The sequence below is a fragment of the Trachypithecus francoisi genome, unplaced genomic scaffold (assembly GCF_009764315.1).
Source record: "Trachypithecus francoisi isolate TF-2019V2 unplaced genomic scaffold, Tfra_2.0 Lachesis_group0, whole genome shotgun sequence".
NCBI classification, from domain to species: domain Eukaryota; kingdom Metazoa; phylum Chordata; class Mammalia; order Primates; family Cercopithecidae; genus Trachypithecus; species Trachypithecus francoisi.
In genome coordinates this window covers 137,526,155-137,546,060 of record NW_022681453.1, presented here as the reverse complement: position 1 = coordinate 137,546,060, position 19,906 = coordinate 137,526,155, and the positions used below count along the sequence as shown (strand labels likewise).

The following is a 19,906-nucleotide window of genomic DNA, read 5'->3' as shown; positions in this document are numbered from 1 at the left end:
GTGGAAAGAAAAGAGGGGAAGGGATGAGCTCATAAGTACAATGCCTGGGAGGTATGCCTTCACTTTTTGGGGGCAGACATTGTACAGCATGGAGAAAACATGTTTAACGGTAATGGCTCTTTTCATGTGAGCCTTAAAAGCTGCAGATCAGTATATAATGCCAGGTAATGGTACAAATGTTTATTCCCTTGCAAGTCAGCCAGGCCTAGTAGAAAGAATGAGATGTAGTGGAATTTTATGGGGCCAGCTCTCATACGGCTCTTTCTTATCCACCACTCTTGCAGCCAATATTTCTCAGGGCCAACTGTGCAGGATGAGTTGCTCTCGAGTGTGCAAAATGGAAAGCATCTTCTCCTCAAAGATCTCCAAACCTGAAGAGATCCCAGAGCAAGGTATGATCCATCCACAGCACAGGACTATTACAACATATTCCCATGTAGCTCCTAAATTAAAGGAAGGAAAAAAACTCTAACCTAAGATAAGTGGCAGAAATGGAAATTCAAGTGACTGACAGGAACAAATTCAAATTGAATTATATATATATGTTGTATTGCAATGCTCATATGTTGTATAGAGAATTTTATCAAATAGAACGAGACTAAAGTTTTCCTTTGCCATTTAATGAAGGAATGATATTTTACTGGTTTTTTTACTCTTTTTACATTGGTAATCTTAGGAAGGAAAGGGTATATTCATAAAGCCACTGAAAGCATCTATGATTACAGTATTAAACAAAGTACTGATCAGAAACTCAGGCCCCTTTGCAGTGGGCTTCCCCCTGCTGGTTGACACCAGCACCAGCAGCCCCTAATCCCTTCTGTCCCAGTGCAAAGTGTGCTCATTTCCTCACCTTTCTCTCTCCCACAGGTACCTAGACTAGGAGACAAAGGCAAGCTCTCTCAGAGAAGAGCTGTGGGCAGGGCCATGGGGTGCTTTGGAGCTGCACCCAGGAGTCAGCTGTGCCTGGGCTCCGTGACCACCTTGGCTACACTACCGTGGCCAAGTGACTTAATTCCTTGAGAGATGTGGAAACTTAATCTTGCCCTGCACTCACAGTAAACTGTATGATAATGGTAGCTTTAAAAAAAGGTATGAGAGAATAGCAAAGAAAGAAATATGGCAAAAATGAGCACAGGATACTTGGGTGACAACACTGAGCTTTAAGATTAGAGGTTGGAAGAGGAAGATGCACTCAATGGCCTTGCCTCCTAAGGACTCTGGACCAGTCTGAGGAAAGACACAGAGATAGATGAGGATCAAAACCCAGCATCCCCATTATCGCAGGCCAGGCTATGACCCAGGACCCCTCACATACAGGGCATCTGGTACACTCTGTTGGAGAGTGGCAATGCAGGCCAGTTCTGATTCAGAAAGAGTCGTAGGAAACCTCTACTTCCCCCATGAGACCTGGGGGTGATCTAGGAGGAAGGTGGGCTTACAGAACAAATATGGAACCCTCTAAGCTATGAACCACGTGTTACAGCCTGCTCCCATCCCTTCAAATATAGAGGCGAGAGCATGATGGGCCTCCAGACCTGCCTTTCGATGCAATGGTCATAGGTTAACACAACCCAGAGGTGATGAGCTCTCCCTGTCTTATCAATTCCTCAAGACGCTGTGTGTTAATAAGGCTCAGTTCAAGCAGGCCATGGCCTGTGGGAAATCTACCAATTGTCCCCTTCCCCAAGCTGGGCTGGGGGTCATAGGCTTCTTCGATACTTATGTTTTACTGCACTCTTGCAGACATCTCTCTTCTGGCCTGGGGCACCCATTAGACTGTGGAGCAACTGAGGGTAATGTTCTTTTAGCAGTGACATCTGTAGCCTCTGGCACAGTAACTGGTACAGAATTGGAAATCAGTGAATGTTTGTTATCGAGTGAATGGTTACAAAATGAGTTTTTCAAAGTGCCTAATTTTTTTCCAATGTCTGACACAAAATTAGGGAGTAAGAGAAAGAAATAAAAAGGAGCCCATTGTCATCTACACTTACATCCTGGAGAGCAAGGTTTTACTTGGAGGAGAGCCAAGCTAACACACAAGTGAAGTGGCTTTTGGCTGAGTGTCATCTCTTTCATTCTGAGGGCATAGCAAGCACTGACCCTGTCCCGAGTGTCCAGAGCAGTTTGGATGATGCAGCTTGACAACACCCAAGGTTTTCATGGGGCTAGGAATTCACAGCCATTCTGCGACTTTGCTAAATATCTGACAGGAAATGAGCAGCTTTCAGAGAGGACAGAGATTGAGGATGATGGTCAGCTGGCAAGTGAAGTTATTAAAAATGAAGGAAAACATCGTTCTATGGCAAACTTCCATGTATCAAGAGGGACGTACCCTTGGCCCTGGTGTACATTGGGATTGGCTGTGTTTCTCCTCCTGTGTGATTACACAGCTCTGTCCACACCGTTATAGTTGTGCACTGACTTGCTGTGTCTTCCACACACAATGAACTCCATGAGGGCAGGGATGGCCTTTTGTTTGAGATCCTTGGTTGCATGTTTGTGACTGAATTTATAGGCTGTAAGACACAGTGCTGGCCCTTATGAAGCTGACGGTCTAGTTGCCAGATGCAGTATTATTACAGCCTCACAGAAGCCATTTACTGTATCTAGCCTTTAAAAAATATCTACAAGCCTCTCACTGTAAATCACTGAATACAAGTTTAAAAAGGGGAAACAATACTTAATATTTCATTTTGCAGTGACTCAGACTTGTGTGTATATGTGGCGGCTGGGGTCCTTTTTTATGGGACAAAAATTCTCCCCCATTCCCTACAAAAGCCAAGACTAATAAATGAAAAGTCCCTCTCTGGTCCCAATAGCAGAGAGTAGGGAATGCCAGGCTATAAAGATAGTCTATTTCAGGCAAGTCATTGTTCCACACTAGAAAAAAACTACACCCTGACAACCATAAAAGGCTCAACAGAGCTGTCTCCAACAGATTCTAGGCCACTGGTGGCCTACAGTCTCCAGCCAGGGTGGAAAAGACAGTTTTGAGACCTAGGTGTGGTTCGGCCACAAATTCATTACAAGCAACACATGCCCAGCAGAGGGCACCACAACAATGCTTTTACTCACCAGCTAGTTCAGCCAGAGAGGAGTAATTTATTTATTACACTGGCTTATAACCCTGGCTGAGCCCTCTGTGCCCACTTTTCTTTCCTACCCACAGCCTCTGCTTGTCTTACTTATTCTAGGGTACACAGAAGACGCAGGGCTGGTGACTGGAAGGACTGGTCTGAGTTATAGTGTCTGAACATCTGTGCAAGGGAGCTATAGGGGGAGTCCATGGATCCAGGAATGTTAGCACATCAGCAATCCCTTGCATTGATGAACTTGAGAATTTGGGCTTTCAGAGAGGCCCTTCCTGTTAACTCCTTGGGCATTAACTTATGGGTAATACATTAGGTAGTGGATAAATGCCAGCTCCTCCTCTTGCTATGTGGGATCCTGGAAAACTTTAACTGTTCTAAGCCTCAGTTTCCTCATGTTAAGGGATCAGTATCATGCATAGCACAGAGAAAGCATTCAATAAAAGCCAAATAAGAGCATTTATTAAGTGTTACCACTGAGCCTGTGTAACCGTTCTCTCACTCAACTTGATTGAGTCAACAGAGTCAGGATTGAATAACTTGCCCAAAGCATATGGATGGCCAAGGGTAAGGCAAGGGTTGAGCTCGGGTCTGACTGATTCCAATTCAGTGCTCCTCCATGCTCTCTTGGTGTGTGCCTGACAGCCTTTGCTGCAAGCCTGGGAAAATGCACTCCTGGTTAATGCGCCCCAGCCCAGCAGGGCTTGCCATCTGAACCAACCAGTCCCGAAGCTTTGGGCAAAACACCCAGTGTGATCATCAGTTACTTTTGGTACACCATTCTTTGCAGTAGCTGCATCTCCTGTGTGGGCAGCAGCAATGTGTTCTACTTATATCTGTTGGAACCATAGATTGTTGCTATGATTGCTATGATTATCACCAACGGGACAGGCTCCCTGTGGCACCAACCGCAGCTTTAAAATAGTCTTTGCTCTCAAAGAGCCCACAATAAAAAACAGGGAGAGAATGTTTTTAGTATCAAAGATTTGAGGACAAATCAAGAAGAGTGGTCATATTATACATAACAGACACGGCTTTGCTTTGTGTTTTTAGGGTCAGATGTAAGTATTAAATTCAATCCGATAATTATAGCAATGATAAAAAGTACTTTAGTCCTATACTATGGCCATTCAAAAGAAAGAAGGAATGTGAGGAAGGAAATGACAGAGACAAAGGGAAAAGGCTGAGAAAATAGGAAGGGACAAAAGACAGGAGAACAGAGAAAGCCAGACAGAGATTCATCTTAGTCACTGGGCACACAGTAAGTGTCTGGTCCCTGGTGTCATCATCATTATTACAATAAGATCACAATATTACTACAGAGAGGCCTTTTTATTTGCATGCACCCAAAGAGGCATGAAATGAATTATAACACCCACACTGGTGCCTTCTAGGATATTGCATCTTAAGGTTTTGAAAGCCAGGTCGCACTGACCCCCATACTGGCAGAGAGCACACAATGAGGGAGGAAATTAAAAATGGAGCATTCACACCAAACCTTAGTCCAAGAGAATAGATGAGAAATCCCATCTGGATGGGGAAGAATTACGTTTGGGTTTTGCAGTCAAGCCTAAGCAGTGGTGCTGATGGGGTTTGGGGATTCTTCATGGTTAGTTCTTAAGCCAAAGGTGTCTGGGTCTTTAGAAAATTGAAAAAGGGGAGGCCCTATCAGGAGGCCACAGGTTTAGGGCCCTCCACAGCCTGTAGGTCAGGATTCTGTCTCAAGATATTGTAAAGATACCATCCTTAAGCCTGGCATCCTGTCAGCGTCACTCAGGGGCTTCTGGTAATATGGAAGCCCTGGCTCCACCCCAGACCCCTTGCATCAAGACCCTTAAAGCAGGGCTTGGGCAGGTGATGCAGATGAGTGTCCAGGGTGAGAACAGCTTGAGGAAAGGTGGGAGAGCTATGTTCTCTGAAGTACCCAAGAACCGAAACTCAGCCCATTGGTTTGTGTCCAGGCATATATATATATATATTTTTAGACAGGGTCTTGCTCTGTTGCCCAGGCTGGAGTGCAGTGGTGCAATCATAGCTCACTGCAGGCTTGACTTCCTGGGCTCAAAGGATCCTGCCACCTCATTTTCCCCAAGCATGCACCGCGATGCCCAGCTAATTTTTTTTTTTTTTGAAATGGAGTTTCGCTCTTGTTGCCCAGACTGCAGTGCAATGGTGTGATCTTGGCTCACCGCAACCTCCGCCTCCTGGGTTCAAGCAATTCTCCTACCTCAGCCTCCCTAGTAGCTGGGATTACAGGTGCCCACCACCACACCCAGCTAATTTTTTGTATTTTTAGTAGAGACAGGGTTTCACTATGTTGGTCAGGCTGATCTTGAACTCCTGACCTCAGGTGATCCATCCGCCTCAGCCTCCCAAAGTGCTGGGATTACAGGCGTGAGCCACCGTGCCCAGCCCACCCAGCTAATTTTTATTTTTATTTTTTGTAGAGATGGGGTCTCACTGTATTGCCCAGGCTGGTCTCGAATTCCTAGCCTCAAATGATCCTCTCACCTCAGCCTCCCAAAGTGCCAGGATTACAGTACCTGGCCTTGTATTTCTGATTTTATGCCATTTGTTCATCTCTTGTTCTTTATCTAAATCCCTAGACCAGTGCTGTGCAAATACAACTTGATGGATGATGGAAATGTTCTACATCTGCACCGTCTAACATAGTCACCACCAGGCACTGGTGCACCTGAGCACTTGAAATGTGGCCAGTGTGACCAAAGAACTAGATTTTTAGTTTTATTTAATTTAAATTAAAATAGTCACTTGTGGCTTTTAGCCACCATACTGAACAGTGCAGCCTCAGAACCTCTCAGCTGAAAGGGACCATGGAGATCACTGAACTACTGATCTCATTTTAGAGAGGAAGAAGTTTGACCAACAGCTTTGGAGCAGGAAAGAGATACTCAAATTCTGGCCCCACTTCTTACTACCTGTATGACTTTAGGCAAGTTATGTTAATGCTTTAGCCTCAGTTTCTTCATCCATAAAACTGGTCTAATAATATATGTCCTAATGTTGTGGCCAGGATTAAAAGAAATCACATGTGATGTGCAAACATAGTGCATGGTCCTCAACCAATGGTTCTCACATTCCTTGCCTCAGCAGCAGCTGCACATCCCCAGGAGGCACTAATAGCATTGTATTCCATATGAATGGGGGTTCCCAGAGGTATGCCATACAGTGGCTTTGGCCAGGGTCAGTCCCTTTTGGGTCCTAACTCTTGGACCTGAAATTAACTCTTGGACTTAAGTTCTAGACCAGTGGTCTGAAATTTGGGTTCACTCTCCTGGCGCAGGCTTTTTCATCATAGGATATTAGGGCCAGGTAAAGGAGTGGCTTAGCCTACATGAGTCTGCCCAGCCACGCTGTATACAGCATTTGAGAAAGCTGACCCTGTCTACCATATGTGTCACCCCTGGTGGGCACCAGGCTGGCCCTGCTATGGTACTGGTGAGAGGGTTCCTGCCCAAGGGAAGTCAGGCCAGTGCCATCGGGGGGCAAGACATGGGGAACCACACCCAATGGGAGTCTGAGAATGGGAAGGGAGGGCAGCAGGACAGAGACAAGGACAAAAGGAGGGAGGGATAAAGAGAAGTGGGAATAAGGTCAGGGGAGGATCCAGGTCATTTCCGTCATTGCTGTTGGGATATCTGGCTCATCTTCCTGAGCTGGCCAGTGTGGGTTCTGTGAATCACCTTAGCTTGTCCTCTTAAATGTAGATGACTGAAGCCCAATGGGGACAGATGAGTAACTGTTTCACCACTTCAAGTATTGGCGGCGTTCAGGCTAGGACTTAGTATAGGCCTTTCTAAATAAGCCAATGAATTAAGACTTAATGCATTCTTATCACCACAGTTGGGACAGTGCAAGCTCTCCATCCCAATAACTTTTTTTTTTTTTGAGACAGAGTCTTGCTCTGTCACCCAGGCTGGAGTGTAGTGGCGCGATCTCCACCTCCCGGGTTCACATCATTCTCCTCCCTCAGCCTCCCGAGTAGCTGGGACTACAGGTGCCCACCACTATGCTCGGCTAATTTTTTGTATTTTTAATAGAGATGAGGTTATACAGTGTTAGCCAGAATGGTCTCAATCTCCTGACCTTGTGATCCACCCGCCTTGACCTCCCAAAGCACTGGGATTATAGGCATGAGCCACTGCACCTGGCCTCCAATAACATTTTTTAAAAGCTCTAATCACAGTGCTTGTCTTTAAACCAAGTCAGGTACTAACAATGATGATTTATGAGGGTATGGATCCCAGTGTTTTTGCTGGGACCTTAATTAGTACACTCTTCCTCCTCCACAGGTATCCTGGAAACCTGAAGGGAAAGGTTCAAGTCCAGGTCTCCATTACAGCCCCGCTAACAGACTTGTTCTGCCATCAACTGCCATGGACCTGTACTGCAAGATGCCTACTACACACCCGGTGCTGAGCTGTGGAAAATCCAGAACACATGTGACCACAGACAATCGTGAAAGGGCTGATAATAGTGGCTTCTCAAGGGAAAACTGTGTCCAGGACCTAGCTGAGTGCATAACAGATTTCTCTTTACTCTCAGATTCAGGCTTCTTTGCTTGGGGCAGCTCCCCATGAGTGTAAGTATGAACGGGGGGAAGACAGAGCATATACTTCTTCCTTCCTGATACTGCTAACAAAAAGTATGCTGTTTACATATTGAAAATCACGGGATGGTGTGAACTCACAGGGAGAGGACAAGAGGGAGTCTCCTTGATCAAATGTCTAAGATAAAGATGAAGGTTGCAGTAACAAAGAGCCAGCTGATAATCTTGTTCCTCCTGTAAGGTGCCTGCACCCCTGCCAGGCATATGATCTGGGTGGTTACACTGTTATGCCAAGAGAGGTGCTTACCCAAGGGTATGTGTCAGTATCCTTGATGGTGCTTTCCCAAACTACAGCCGCACAGTTCTCTCCCACCTCCCTCCCTAAAAGGTGGATTCAAGCTGGGGGAAGGTGGACGTATCTTGCGAAGTATTGCATATGGAAATTCAAAAGATATGTTACATTCAGGGAGGGGCTTCCATTAGGCCCCATTTTTATATAAAAATCTCAAAATAAATAATATTCCTCCCTTTGCTTCAAAAAAAATGCTTAAGTTCTCTTTACATTGATGTCAAAGCATAGCCATGAGTTATGCTGTGCAGGAGGCAGGCGTTTGGCAAGACAGATTTTTTTCTGACAAAACAAATAAAATCCTGAGAGGTATTTGTTTTAGTAAACCAAAGGGAAATCCCATGAGACTCTGGCTTGTGCCTCTAAATGTCTTCCTCAGTGAAAACAGCCGGTGGCCACGCCTGTGTCCTGGGTGGACTGAGTTCATTCCAGTGAGCTGATGAGCCAAGTGGGAGATTCCCCTTGGGAAGAGTCATGGTTGTTTATTTGAAGCTGCCTTCAGCCAATGCTTCGCTGAGGCGTGTGGATGAAATGCCTCTGCTGTCCTGCTGCTGAAACGGGAACACTATTGGCTGTCATCACTGTTGTGCCCACCATTTTGGCTTATGATACAAGAGCCCACTGTCCTACATCTCTAATGATACACAGAGCATCTCTGGTCTCTAGGAGGTGGGAGGGGCACTATTTCCAGTTTTAACCATATGCATGACAAGGAGATCCAGCGACCATCTGGTGGGGAAGCAGGCATTCCATCTCTGGAGCTTCCCAAGGAAACAGGAGACAACAGAGTGTAGGAAATGCTCAGAACCAGGAGACCTGCAACCACTTAGTTCCAGTGGCTTGGGGTAGCTATGATTCAGTTTACTCCTTTGTAAAATGGGGATAATGCAGGGTGCTCACATGTGGAGCTAAGGAAACAATGTGTGAAAGCCCGTTGCATATAAAATTTATATAAAGAAAAGGCATTGTTCCTGTGTCATTACTATAGATACCTGACTATCACTCCATTATTAACATTACTATTCAAGCTTTCTGTGATGACTCCCTTCCCATGCCTCTCTGTTCACGGGATTTACGTGAGAATTTTAGTTACTGTGCAGAACTGCAGTCACCTGATGCTAATAGGAAAAATCAAGAAAGGTCTGTTTCTGGGGAGTGAGGTCTTTTTAGTGCAAGGGGAAATGAGACAGGGTCAGAGAAAGAGCTTTCAGCTTCTGATAAAGGAAGGAGACAGCCCCAAGATGCAGTGAGTGGATGGAAGTGTTCTAATGGGTGAGTTGATATCTTAGAAGAGAAGCAAGCTGATGCCATCTGGCTGTGTGTGGGAAGGAAGGGGAGAGGGCACTGATGAGGACCCACAGTGGGGTTGGGCTGGTGGCAGCAGGTGGTCTGGGAATTGGAGCAGGTGAGTAAGTGATATGCCAACAGCTCTGCTCTCTGGGCCTGGAGCCTTGCTGTCCAAAACACAGTGAAGTACAGCTCATAACTCATAGGGAATACCTTGAAGATACAGTCACCCTTATTTCAAAATGTAGAAATAAGTTAATAATAGAGCAATAACTATGTCCACGTCTCATTTAGTCACCTGCCACTGCCACTGTGCCCCTTACCCCATTTTCTAGCCACATAACCACTATTCTATTTCTTGAACATGCCAAGTTCCTTCCTGCTCAGAGCCTCCATACACATCATTCCCCCTGGAGTAGTGCCCTTCCTCTTACTGCTCCCAGACCTCTCATCTTTCAAGTCTTGGTTTCATGTCATCTCCTAAAAATGGTTTTCCTTGACAGCTCCCTAACCAAGCATCTATCTGTCCCCAGCACTCCCTCCCCTCCATCCCCTTGATGACAATTCCTGAAATACATACCCCTGTGTTTTTTGCTGTTGTTGTTATTTACTTGTTTATGGCACTCCCCATGTTTCACCATTAGATGGTGGAGTCTGCTGTATCTGCAGAGACCACTGTCTCTGTAGCACTGATATGGTCTGGTGGGGCCCCACCCAAAACTTGTCTTGAATTGTAGCTTCCATAATTCCCACACGTCGTGGGAGGGACCTGACGGAAGGTAATTGAATCATGGGGGCAGGTCTTTCCCATGCTGTTCTTGTGACAGTGAATAAGTCTCATGAGATCTGATGGTTTTATAAAGGGGAGTTCCCCTGCACACACTCTCTTGCCTGCCACCACATAAGATGTGACTTTGTTCCTCCTTCACTTTCCACCATGATTGTGTGGCCTCCCCAGTCATGTGGAACCGTGAGTCAAACCTCTTTCCTTTATAAATTACCCAGTATTGCGTACGTCTTTATTAGCAGCACGAGAACAAAGTAATACAAGCACCCAGCACAGTACCTTGCACATAGTGGAAGCTCAATAAAGACTGTGTTGGCCACACAAGGAATCCTCAGAGATATCCTTTAGGGCAGGTCTTATTATTTCCATTTTACAGACAGGAAACTAAACAGTTGTTCAAGGTCTCATACCTAGTCAAGGGCAAGTCCAGAATCCTACCCCAGGAGTGGCAGAGACAGAGCCCAAGCTCTCTGTTCTTGCCTCTGACTCATTGACTCATGGTTGAGTCTGGGGTGCTGTGGGAATTTCCACTTTCTGGAACTCCCCAAGACTTGATACTTTGAGTTTGCAGAAAATATTTCAGAAAGACCCCAAATGCAAGGTGATGTCATGCCTGCAGCCTGAGCCCAGGAACTGCAGCTCTGATTTTGTGACCAGTCTGAGTGACAGGCTATTTGAAGGACTTTTGCTCCCCTGCTCCATCCGGTAGGATCCCTTTCCACTCCTTGCTGGAAAGGCCCCTTGTCTGAATTCCAAATCCATTTCCATTCTTAATCTTTCAACTCAGCACCCAATGATGAACTGTCTCCCATTATCTCTCTTTTTTTTTTTACCAGCCTTACCCGTGTCCCCTCCTGCCTTGCTAACCAGATTATAAAGCTCTGGAGGGTGGGCATGGAGTCTTCTATTTGTTTTGTTCTCCTTGGTGCTAAGTATACGCATGACAGCAGCAGTAAAACAAGCTGACAGCATGTTGACAAAGAAAGGTTCTGCTGATAAATCAATGAAGTTTAATCTCTGATAAAGCCATAAAGATACTCCTTGTAACCCCTGTGCATCTGGCAGTTGGTGAGGACAAGGGAGTTTATGTAGGTGACCTATGCTGATCCCTTGTGGACTGCAAGTCTACCATATGCTGCTTTGCACACCCTTGTTTTAATCTGCTCATGCAGGGATGAATGCCACTAGACCCCCAGTCTAGGCCAGATCCCTGGCCTTGCCTTTCCCATGCCTAACTTCCAGTTTTGAAGTGAACCTGTGTGCTGCCGTGTCCCAAACTGTGAGCACCTATATCTAGCAGAACCAGAGCCCTACTGGCCAGTCCCTCGGTTTCTTGCAGAACCTACCCCACCCAGCTCCTTCCCCAGCGCTTTGCACATTCTCAACTGGGCTTACTCAAACCAGTAACAATGGATGTGACAGGCTCAGCAACTCCACTGCAGACAGGAGCAGCACTAAACCCTGGGGTCGTGGGAAGACCACTGAGCTCTGTGACTCAAGGTGACAGACAGAAAGGTTGGCTCCACACTGTGACTTCCTGTGTCCAGATGTGACCATTTTGGTGGTTGAAATAGCAGTGGCAATTTTCTCGCGGTCACTTTTCAGTTTCAATAAAGCAAGCAATCTAGGTTATAAGAATACACATGGTCCTTATAAAGTTATTTCCCCCCACTGGACTCAGTACTAATTCTTCTCAGAATGAAAAAAAAATGCAGCCTATCAGCATTTGTATTTTTCCTAAATTGGTCTCTGTGTAAAATCTATTTCTATAATTGTCAATAGACTGTGTTTTTCTCTCCTCTCTTACCCCTCCTGGCCCCTGACTCACACTCACTTTCTCTTTCAATTTCGCTCCCCATCCTTTTGAAATTTTTACCCTGACCAGCGGCCACCTGATTCAACTACAGGGGGTTACATGTGTGCCCCAGACTTGCACATGTGGAGGATAGGCCAGCACTGCTTGGGGACTCACCCAGAGGGCAGCAGGAGTGCGGTGGCCTCCAGGTGATGCTGAGGTCCCTTCATCTGCCACTTTTGTGCTGCCACTCTGGGGATGTGGCCATCCTGGCTCTTCTTCCACTTGCTGCTCACTTTTGCTCTTCTGTTTTCGTATAATCTGGGGAGGGGAGGACAAAAAAGGGGCAAGTTATTAGAGAGGCCTCCTGATGCTATCTGGGGTAACTGGGACCATCTTTGGAATATTTTTCAGCCACTTACAAGCTTAAATGTCAACAGAACACTAGGCTGTTTCAGATCTGCTCTATGAGAAACCAGTACAACTATAGCCTTGAGCATACTAAGCATTCTACAGTTTGCAAATAATCCTTTTATGATGTTAACAGCTTCTTCTATTTATTAAGTGTCTAGCATGTGTCAGACCTCACGTTAGGTATTGTGTAAGCTCTACGTCACTTAATTCTAGAAGGTACATACTGTAATTCTTTCCATTTTTATAGATGAGGACACAGGCTCAGAGACACTAAGTTATTGGATAAGGCTACACAGCTCATAAATGGTGGAGCTGGATTTCAAACCCAGAGCCTCTGGTTGTAAGTCCTGACTTTAGGAAGCATCTGGAAGCCCTCTCAAGGGGGTAGACACCAAGAGTCACCAGAATGGCTCCAGATCCAGCTCATTTGCACAGTCATTTGGACCTATGAGTCTATCTGTACCAAGGTCTCTGGGCTTTCAACTTCCTATAGGCAGGAAGCAGTCAAGAAATGTGCTAAGCCACCAAGATGGGCATATTCTTCAATGTTCCTTTAGGCCAGACAGGAGGATAAAAAGGAAGGCTGAGAGCCCAGAGAACAATGAACTGAGGTGCCATCTCCCCTGCAGGGTGGGGACCCAGCCATGTTGCCCAGCAGGATTTCAGAATTGCTGAGGACCAGTGACCCCCAGTGCCTCCCATTCTTCCCCTCTGCAGATGGGTGGGGCCAGTGCTGTCTCCTTGTCCCTCTTCAAACATTGCATGTTGGGTATATGGGGGGAGATCATTCGTTTGCTTAGTTTACAGATCTCCAGCTAAAAAGGAGCTAAAATTGGATCAAATGTACTTTGAATTGTGATTGGATGAGACATTTGTGGGTCTTTGGGTGTGGTGAGTCTACTTGGCATATGGAAGGGATGTGAATTATTATGACCAAAAGGGAAGACTGAAGTTTTTCAACACTTCCTGCATACAGCACTTTGTAGTGTGACTCTGCAGACCCTCCTAGTATAGGGAGATTCTACGTCCCAGCCCTTGGCTTTGCGCTCGATGTGTGACTTGCTCTGGCCAATGAGATGAGAGGAGGGAGTCAGTAACTGAAAGCCAGAGCTAAGCCTCGGCCTTAATAAGCACTGTGTGCTTCCTCTTGCTGGCTTGTGCTCCTGTCATGGCCACAGGCAGCTGATGTGCCCTCAGCTGGGACCCAAAGTGAACATGCTGCAGCCGACTTTGTCCCAACCCACAGCTTAAAGTGCAGCCACTGCAGATGTGTGAGCAAGAAGTAAATTGTGGCATAACAAAACACATATACGGATAGTCCTTGACTTAAGATTTTTGGACTTTACGATGGTGGGAAAGCACTGTGTATTCAGGACAGCATTCCATAAATGATATGAGCTATTAAACACTATTATAAAATAGGCTTTGAGTTAGATGATTCTGAACAGTTATAGGCTAATGCAAGTTTTGAGTACGTCTACGATAGGCTAGGCTAAGCTAGGATATATTAAGAGTATGTTAGGTGTATTGAATGCATTTTGACTTCTGATACTTTCAACTTAGGATGGGGTTACTATCTGGACTTAACCCCATCCACTGTAAGTTCAGGGGTGTCTGTATTTGGTCTTTGTCCCCATTTCCTGGCACAGTTTCAAAAAACATTCGCAATTATTCGAGTGTTAGGAGTGTCTTTGTTACACTAACAAGGTGATTCAAGGTGAGAGCCCTAGATAACTTCAGGATGGCGGCAGGTTGCCAGAAAAGCCAACTACAGTGCATGATTAGAGGGCTGGGAGCAGAAAGACTAGAGAGTGCATTCAATCAGGTAATCAATCATTTAATCAATCATGCCTACATACTGAAACCTGGCTAAAAACTCTGATGCAACAAGGCACAGAAACCTTCCTAGCTGGTGCATACATCAATGTGTTGGTAGAGTGATGTTCACAGAGAGGGCATGAGAGCTCTGTACATCCTGTCCCCAGACCCTGCTGCTCTGTGTATCTCTTCGTCCGGCTGTTCACCTGTACCCTTTATTTTAAACTGGTAATAGTAAGTAAAGCAGTTTCCTGAGTTCTGTGAGTTCTGGCAAATCATTGAATTGAGGGTCCAGGGTCATGGAAACTCCCAAATTTGTAGCAGGCTAAGGAGAAGTGTGGTGGCTTGGGGATACTTGAAACTTGTGGCTGGTGTCTGAAGTAGTGGCAGTCTTGTGGGACTGGGCCCTTAATTTGTGGGGTCTGCACTAACTGCAGGAAGAAGTTAGTATCTGAATGGAATTTCACTTCTCAGTTGGTGTTGGAGAATTAGTTATGGAAGACAGAAAGATCTTTGTCAAAAGCCACAGAGTTTTGGGGTGGTTGGTTTCTCAGAAGTCATTGACAGGTACACTGTGCAAGGGACAGCATAGGGCATGGAGCTAGCAGGAGTGACTGCAGAGCAGTGCAATACATTCCCTCTGCATGGGTCCCCAGGGCACAAAAGGCTAAAGTGAGAAGGCACAGAAGATACAGTACCAGAGACACTCCCCATGTTTCATCTGCTACTTGCCAGAGTCCCTACTCCGGGCCCAACCAGGAAACTGCAGCCATCCCACTGCCAGGGCCCATCTACCTTCTGCAAGATTGTCGTGGCCAATTCCTCAGTTAGCTCCTCCTTGTGGTCCCGCAGGTAACTGGCTTCGTTTTGCTTGTCCTGCGGAGGGAAGAGAATGGCTGTGTGCTGTGGGTGGACTTGGGTTGACTCAGCAATCACTTTGCAAGGAGAATCCTGACCACAAAAGCAGAGGGAGGGCCCTGCTCTAGTCAGAGCTGCTGAGACACTGATTTCCTGACAACCTGTACTTTCTCCTGGCAGCCAGGACCCCAACCCACACCTCCCCCCTGCAGAGAGGAGCAGGAGGGGTCCTACCAGGCTGTCCCCATATGCTTCTGCTTTGGAAATTGCTTCCTCAATGGCCTCTTCAGCCACCCGTAGGGCCACAGCCAAGGTGTCCATCACACTATGTCCTAGACAGGAAACAGAACAAAGAGCATTTCTAAAAGGGAATGATGAGTAAAACGATTGTTCAAGCTCTTCTGCTTAAATTCTTCAAGGGCTCTGGGATAAGTTCTAAGCTGCTTACCACAGCGCACAAAGCCCTCGCCCTTTCCACCTGCCTCCCAACTGCCTCCCATGCATCATTCACATCCCGAGCCCCATATGCAACAAATTATTTGATTATATCATGCCTGCTGTCTCATTCTTCCTCCCTCCTAGTCTCGTGCTCCATAACTGAGCTGGTTCCCATGGACCCCAAGGCTTGGCCCAAAAATTCCTCCTCTAACAAATCTTCTCAAATCCCTTCAGCCCCACCCTTTGCTTGAGGTCTGTTCCAGGTTCTGGGCTTGCTTTCATCATCCAGAAAGGCTCCATGCCCCTGGCCCCTTCCTACAGGTCACTTTCAGAGAGCAAGAATTGATCATATTCATTGTTGTATGAATATGATCATACAAAAATGAAGCACTGGTCCAAGCACACAGAGTGGCTTAAAGATGACTGAACAAAAGGGCTTAATATAAGGAAATAATGGCTCTTCATCCACTTTCTCAGATAAAGATTATGCTTTATTTTGTCCATATAATGTATTATTGTGATGATGGGGAAAATGTTATTAAATGTACTAAGGACACTGGGCTGTGCATATGACTTAGTGCAAATATAAACTCTATGGTATAATTTTTTAGACTATCAACCAGTATTAACAACACTGGCCAACCTCACAGAGCTCAGCCACATGGCAGGCCCCAGGCCCAGAGTTTCACATACATGATCACAGTTAATTCTGTCAAAAATCCAGTGGTAAGTAGGTGCCATATAGGTACAATTTTACAGATGGTAAATTTCAAGCACAGAGTGGTTAAATAACTCACCCAAGGTACGCAGCAAGACAATTAGGCTAAGATTTGAATCCAGTTGGATTCCAATTCCTTTGAATTTGAATTTGGATTCCATTCCAAATTCCTTCCAATTCAAAGCCCTTGATTTTAATCACAAAACTGACACGAATACAAGCTAACATGATTTAAAAATATCGTGCTACCATATTTTTAGTGGACTTTTTTTTTTAAGATATGGCAACAAATGAGAGAAAGTAAAGGACTTCCCCAAGTGAAGAGTTCTTTTTGGAGCTAAGTGTTGGGAAAAGTTCTGTTTCCCTTGAGATCCTAGATTTCAGCTTCTTACTTGTGAGAATTTCTATCATCCTTCTCTTAGTTTTCCCTAGAAGTCCAAGTCACATCACATGCAGGAATGTAGGTCAGCAAGAGCTGGGTACCTGGGTCTCCTTTTCCCCAATTTCAACCTCCTGTTTCCATTTATAATCTTCCTACTCATATATTATTTAACACATACAAATCTCCTGTAAGCTGTTGAAAATTCTTTGTTGAATGAGACAGGGTGTGAATACATCAATTCATTAATCACTCAATTAAAAAATAATTCAAGCTTCTTAGACTCTTAAGGACACAAATGTAGACAGAAAGTATAATTTGGCAAACATAATAAAGTCTCTAAACAATCCACTTAAGGTCAAAGTGATCTAGCTAGCTGATGAGTATGTCACAAGCCAGCTATGACAGTCATGATAGAGCCACATAGGGGCAGCTCGGCCCATGGCTCTGCACACCACCAGGTGGCACAGTCTTTCCAATGTTTTGATAACTAGAGCCTACACGATATAAATTGTCATCACACACACTAAGAGCTCCCTGGTGGTAGACACTGTGTCTCCCCTCTCTCTTCTTCAAGATAGTCACCAATGTATTTTTCACAGAAAATAGTACAAATTTTTGTTGAATCAAACAAATGTTTACTGAGTACCGTTTGTGTGCTAGGCTCTGTGATGGCCCCAGTGACAACCTGATGGACAAGCTGAGTCCATGCTTTCATGTACCTTCCAAGATATTGGGTGATTAGACATATAAGTAACCACTAAGAGACATGCATAACTATCTGTGTAGACTCCTGGAAGGTAGGCACCTGGAGCTGTAACTAGGAAGGCTTTGGATGCTATGATTATAATTCTTAGATGAAAGTGATGTGGAACACTGGGTAAAAAGTGAAGGTTCAGGTCAGTGTTTCAGAGAGAAAGGTTGGCAAGCGTTGGGGGTAAGATTAAGAAGGTAAAGTGGCCAAAGTTCAGAAGACCAGCTAGATGGTGGGATGGTCAATGTGTCAATGTGGCTAGGGTATAGTACCCAGTTATTTAATCAAACACTTGTCCAGGTGTTACCGTGAAGGTATTCTTTAGATGTGGTTAACATCTACAATCAGTTGACTTCATGTAAGAGTTGCCCTCCACAATGTGGGTGTGTCTTATTCAATCCTTTGGAAGGCCTTAAGAGCAAAAACTGCAGTTTCCTAGAGGAGAAATTCAGCTTGAAGACTGAAGCAGCAACTCCTGTCTGAGTTTTCAACCTGCTGGCCTACCCTGTATGTTTGGGGCTTGCCAGTCCCCTGCAACTGCATGAACCAATTCCTTAAAAGGAATCTCTGTGTGTGTGTGTGCATGTACATACATATATATTTAGTGTATTGGAGAACCCTGCTGATACAGATGGCCACTGAAATTAACACTAATACCGGAGAGTTTCAGGCAGAGAGGTATGAAGGATAGGGGTTTAGAATGGAGAGAAAAGGGTAAGATTGAAAACAGAGCTGACAAGTACTTTTGTAGCTTGGGGGAAATGAGGAGAGGGACTGAAGGAAACATATCTCTCACTGGTGGACCTAAGTGGCTAAAGAACTTGACTAGGACAAGTTGGGGTTAAGAATCCTATAGGATCTTCAGGTGCTAATGGCCAAGCATTAGAAATCTGAGCCTAGAACTCTGGGATGAAATCAAGGTTGGGCATTTCTGGGCATTCTCAGCAGCAAATGGAGGTGCACTTGAGGTGGTACAATGGTGTGTGCTCACCTATGGAGAAGCTGCAGGTAATAAGGATAACAGCGGACAGAATTTTCATGAGAAGGCACCTGTATTAGGGTTCTTCAGAGAAACAGAACCAATAGGATATATATAGATATAAAATAGGAGATCTATGATGGGAATTGGCTCATGTGATTAAGGAGGCTGAGAAGTTCCATGATATGCTGTGTGCAAGCTGGAGACCCGTAAGAGCAGTGGTTTAATTCAGTCCAAATGTGAAGGGCTGTGGAATGGGGGAGCTGCTGGTTTAAGTCCTGAGTTAGAAGGCCCAAGAATCAGAAGCTCTGATGTCTGAGGGCAGGTGAAGATGGATGTCCCAGCTTCAGAAGAGGGACAGTGAATTCACCTTTCCTCTGCATTTCAGTTCTATCTGGGCTTTCAATGGATTGGATGACACCTACTCATACTGATGAGGGCAGATCTTCTTTTCTCAGTCTATGATTCAAATGCTATTCTCTTCCAGAAATATCTTCACAGACAAACCTAGAAATAAAGTTTTACCAGCTATCTGGGCATCCCTTAGCCCAGGCAAGTTGACACACAAAATTGACCATCACAGCACCCAAAGAGAGAATAGAGGGTACAGATGAGCTGTAGGGGTCATAGGAGGAAGGCAATTCAGGGGGCATTGATTATCAATGTCCAGTACTTCAGACAAAGAATTGAAGTGGTAAAGTTTTATTTGAAATTAGAAGTTTGTTTTGCTTTTAACCACTGCTCTAAGGGGGCAATTATATTGGTATAAAAAAGTAGAATTTAATCAGTAAATGATACCTTCTTTAAGGGAATATTTTAATATGAGATGCACAAGTGAGTGGGTTGATTGATATGTTCCAACTCCAGAAGAATATTTACTAGTTGACTGTAAAGTATCCATGGTTGGGCAATGAATGCTGTTCCCTTGGCCACACTTTGGATGGCCACATGATGGATTCATGCAATTGGCAATAATAAGTGACCCAGGGAGACTCACGCATAGTAGTAGATAGTTGCATCTGGGGTAACAATGCACCTGGCGGACCCTGGCAGTACCTGTACCTGTAGGTGTTTCTATTCCTCCAACTTCCCAGTAGCTGTAAACTCTTGAGCAAATTTACCTTCTGACTGCCTATAAAATGTTGAATCACTGCCAGAAATGCTTCCTTCATTCTCCAGGTTTGATTCAAAAAGGCTTCCTCCTGGCAGGGTAGGGGTGGGAGAAGAGAATGAATATGATTATCAAAGGTCTTCAGTGAACACTGATGCACTGTGTCACTGAACTGGCAGACTGCTATTACACACTTGGGTTGTTAGCCTTGCAAATAGGTTTAGGGACTCATGAGTTCCCACAATAATGCTAACATTTTTGACCCATTGCTTTTTCCTTCTCACACTGATTCCTGGTGCAGCATTGCTGCCAACCCCAACTTTCTTCCCGTACCTTCTTTGCAGGCAATATGGAGTCAAAGACAGAACAACAGACTAAAGTCTGAGAAATGTGAGGTCAATTCCTGGACCTGCAAATTACTGGTTGTGTGGCTTGGCATGGCTGCATCTAGAATTTATTCATTCATCCAGCAAATAGTCTATGAGCATCAGTAGGTGCCTGGCTTCAGCCTAGGTATTAGGGGCACACTGATGAGCAAAGCTAAACCTGCCCCCACACCA

The 19,906-nt window shown here is 45.2% G+C and overlaps 1 protein-coding gene across 1 annotated transcript in view; it reads right to left on the bottom strand.

Annotated features, from left to right (window-relative positions):
- Positions 1 to 19,906, bottom strand: part of MYRIP (myosin VIIA and Rab interacting protein) — a 427,956-nt gene that overhangs the window by 75,534 nt on the left and 332,516 nt on the right. Inside the window, exons 5-8 of the mRNA XM_033212116.1 lie at positions 19,357 to 19,437; positions 15,202 to 15,299; positions 14,905 to 14,985; positions 12,055 to 12,198 (exon numbers count right to left, since the gene is read on the bottom strand). Of these exons, the coding sequence (XP_033068007.1) occupies positions 12,055 to 12,198; positions 14,905 to 14,985; positions 15,202 to 15,299; positions 19,357 to 19,437 (404 nt within the window). The remainder of the gene's footprint in view (positions 1 to 12,054; positions 12,199 to 14,904; positions 14,986 to 15,201; positions 15,300 to 19,356; positions 19,438 to 19,906) is intronic.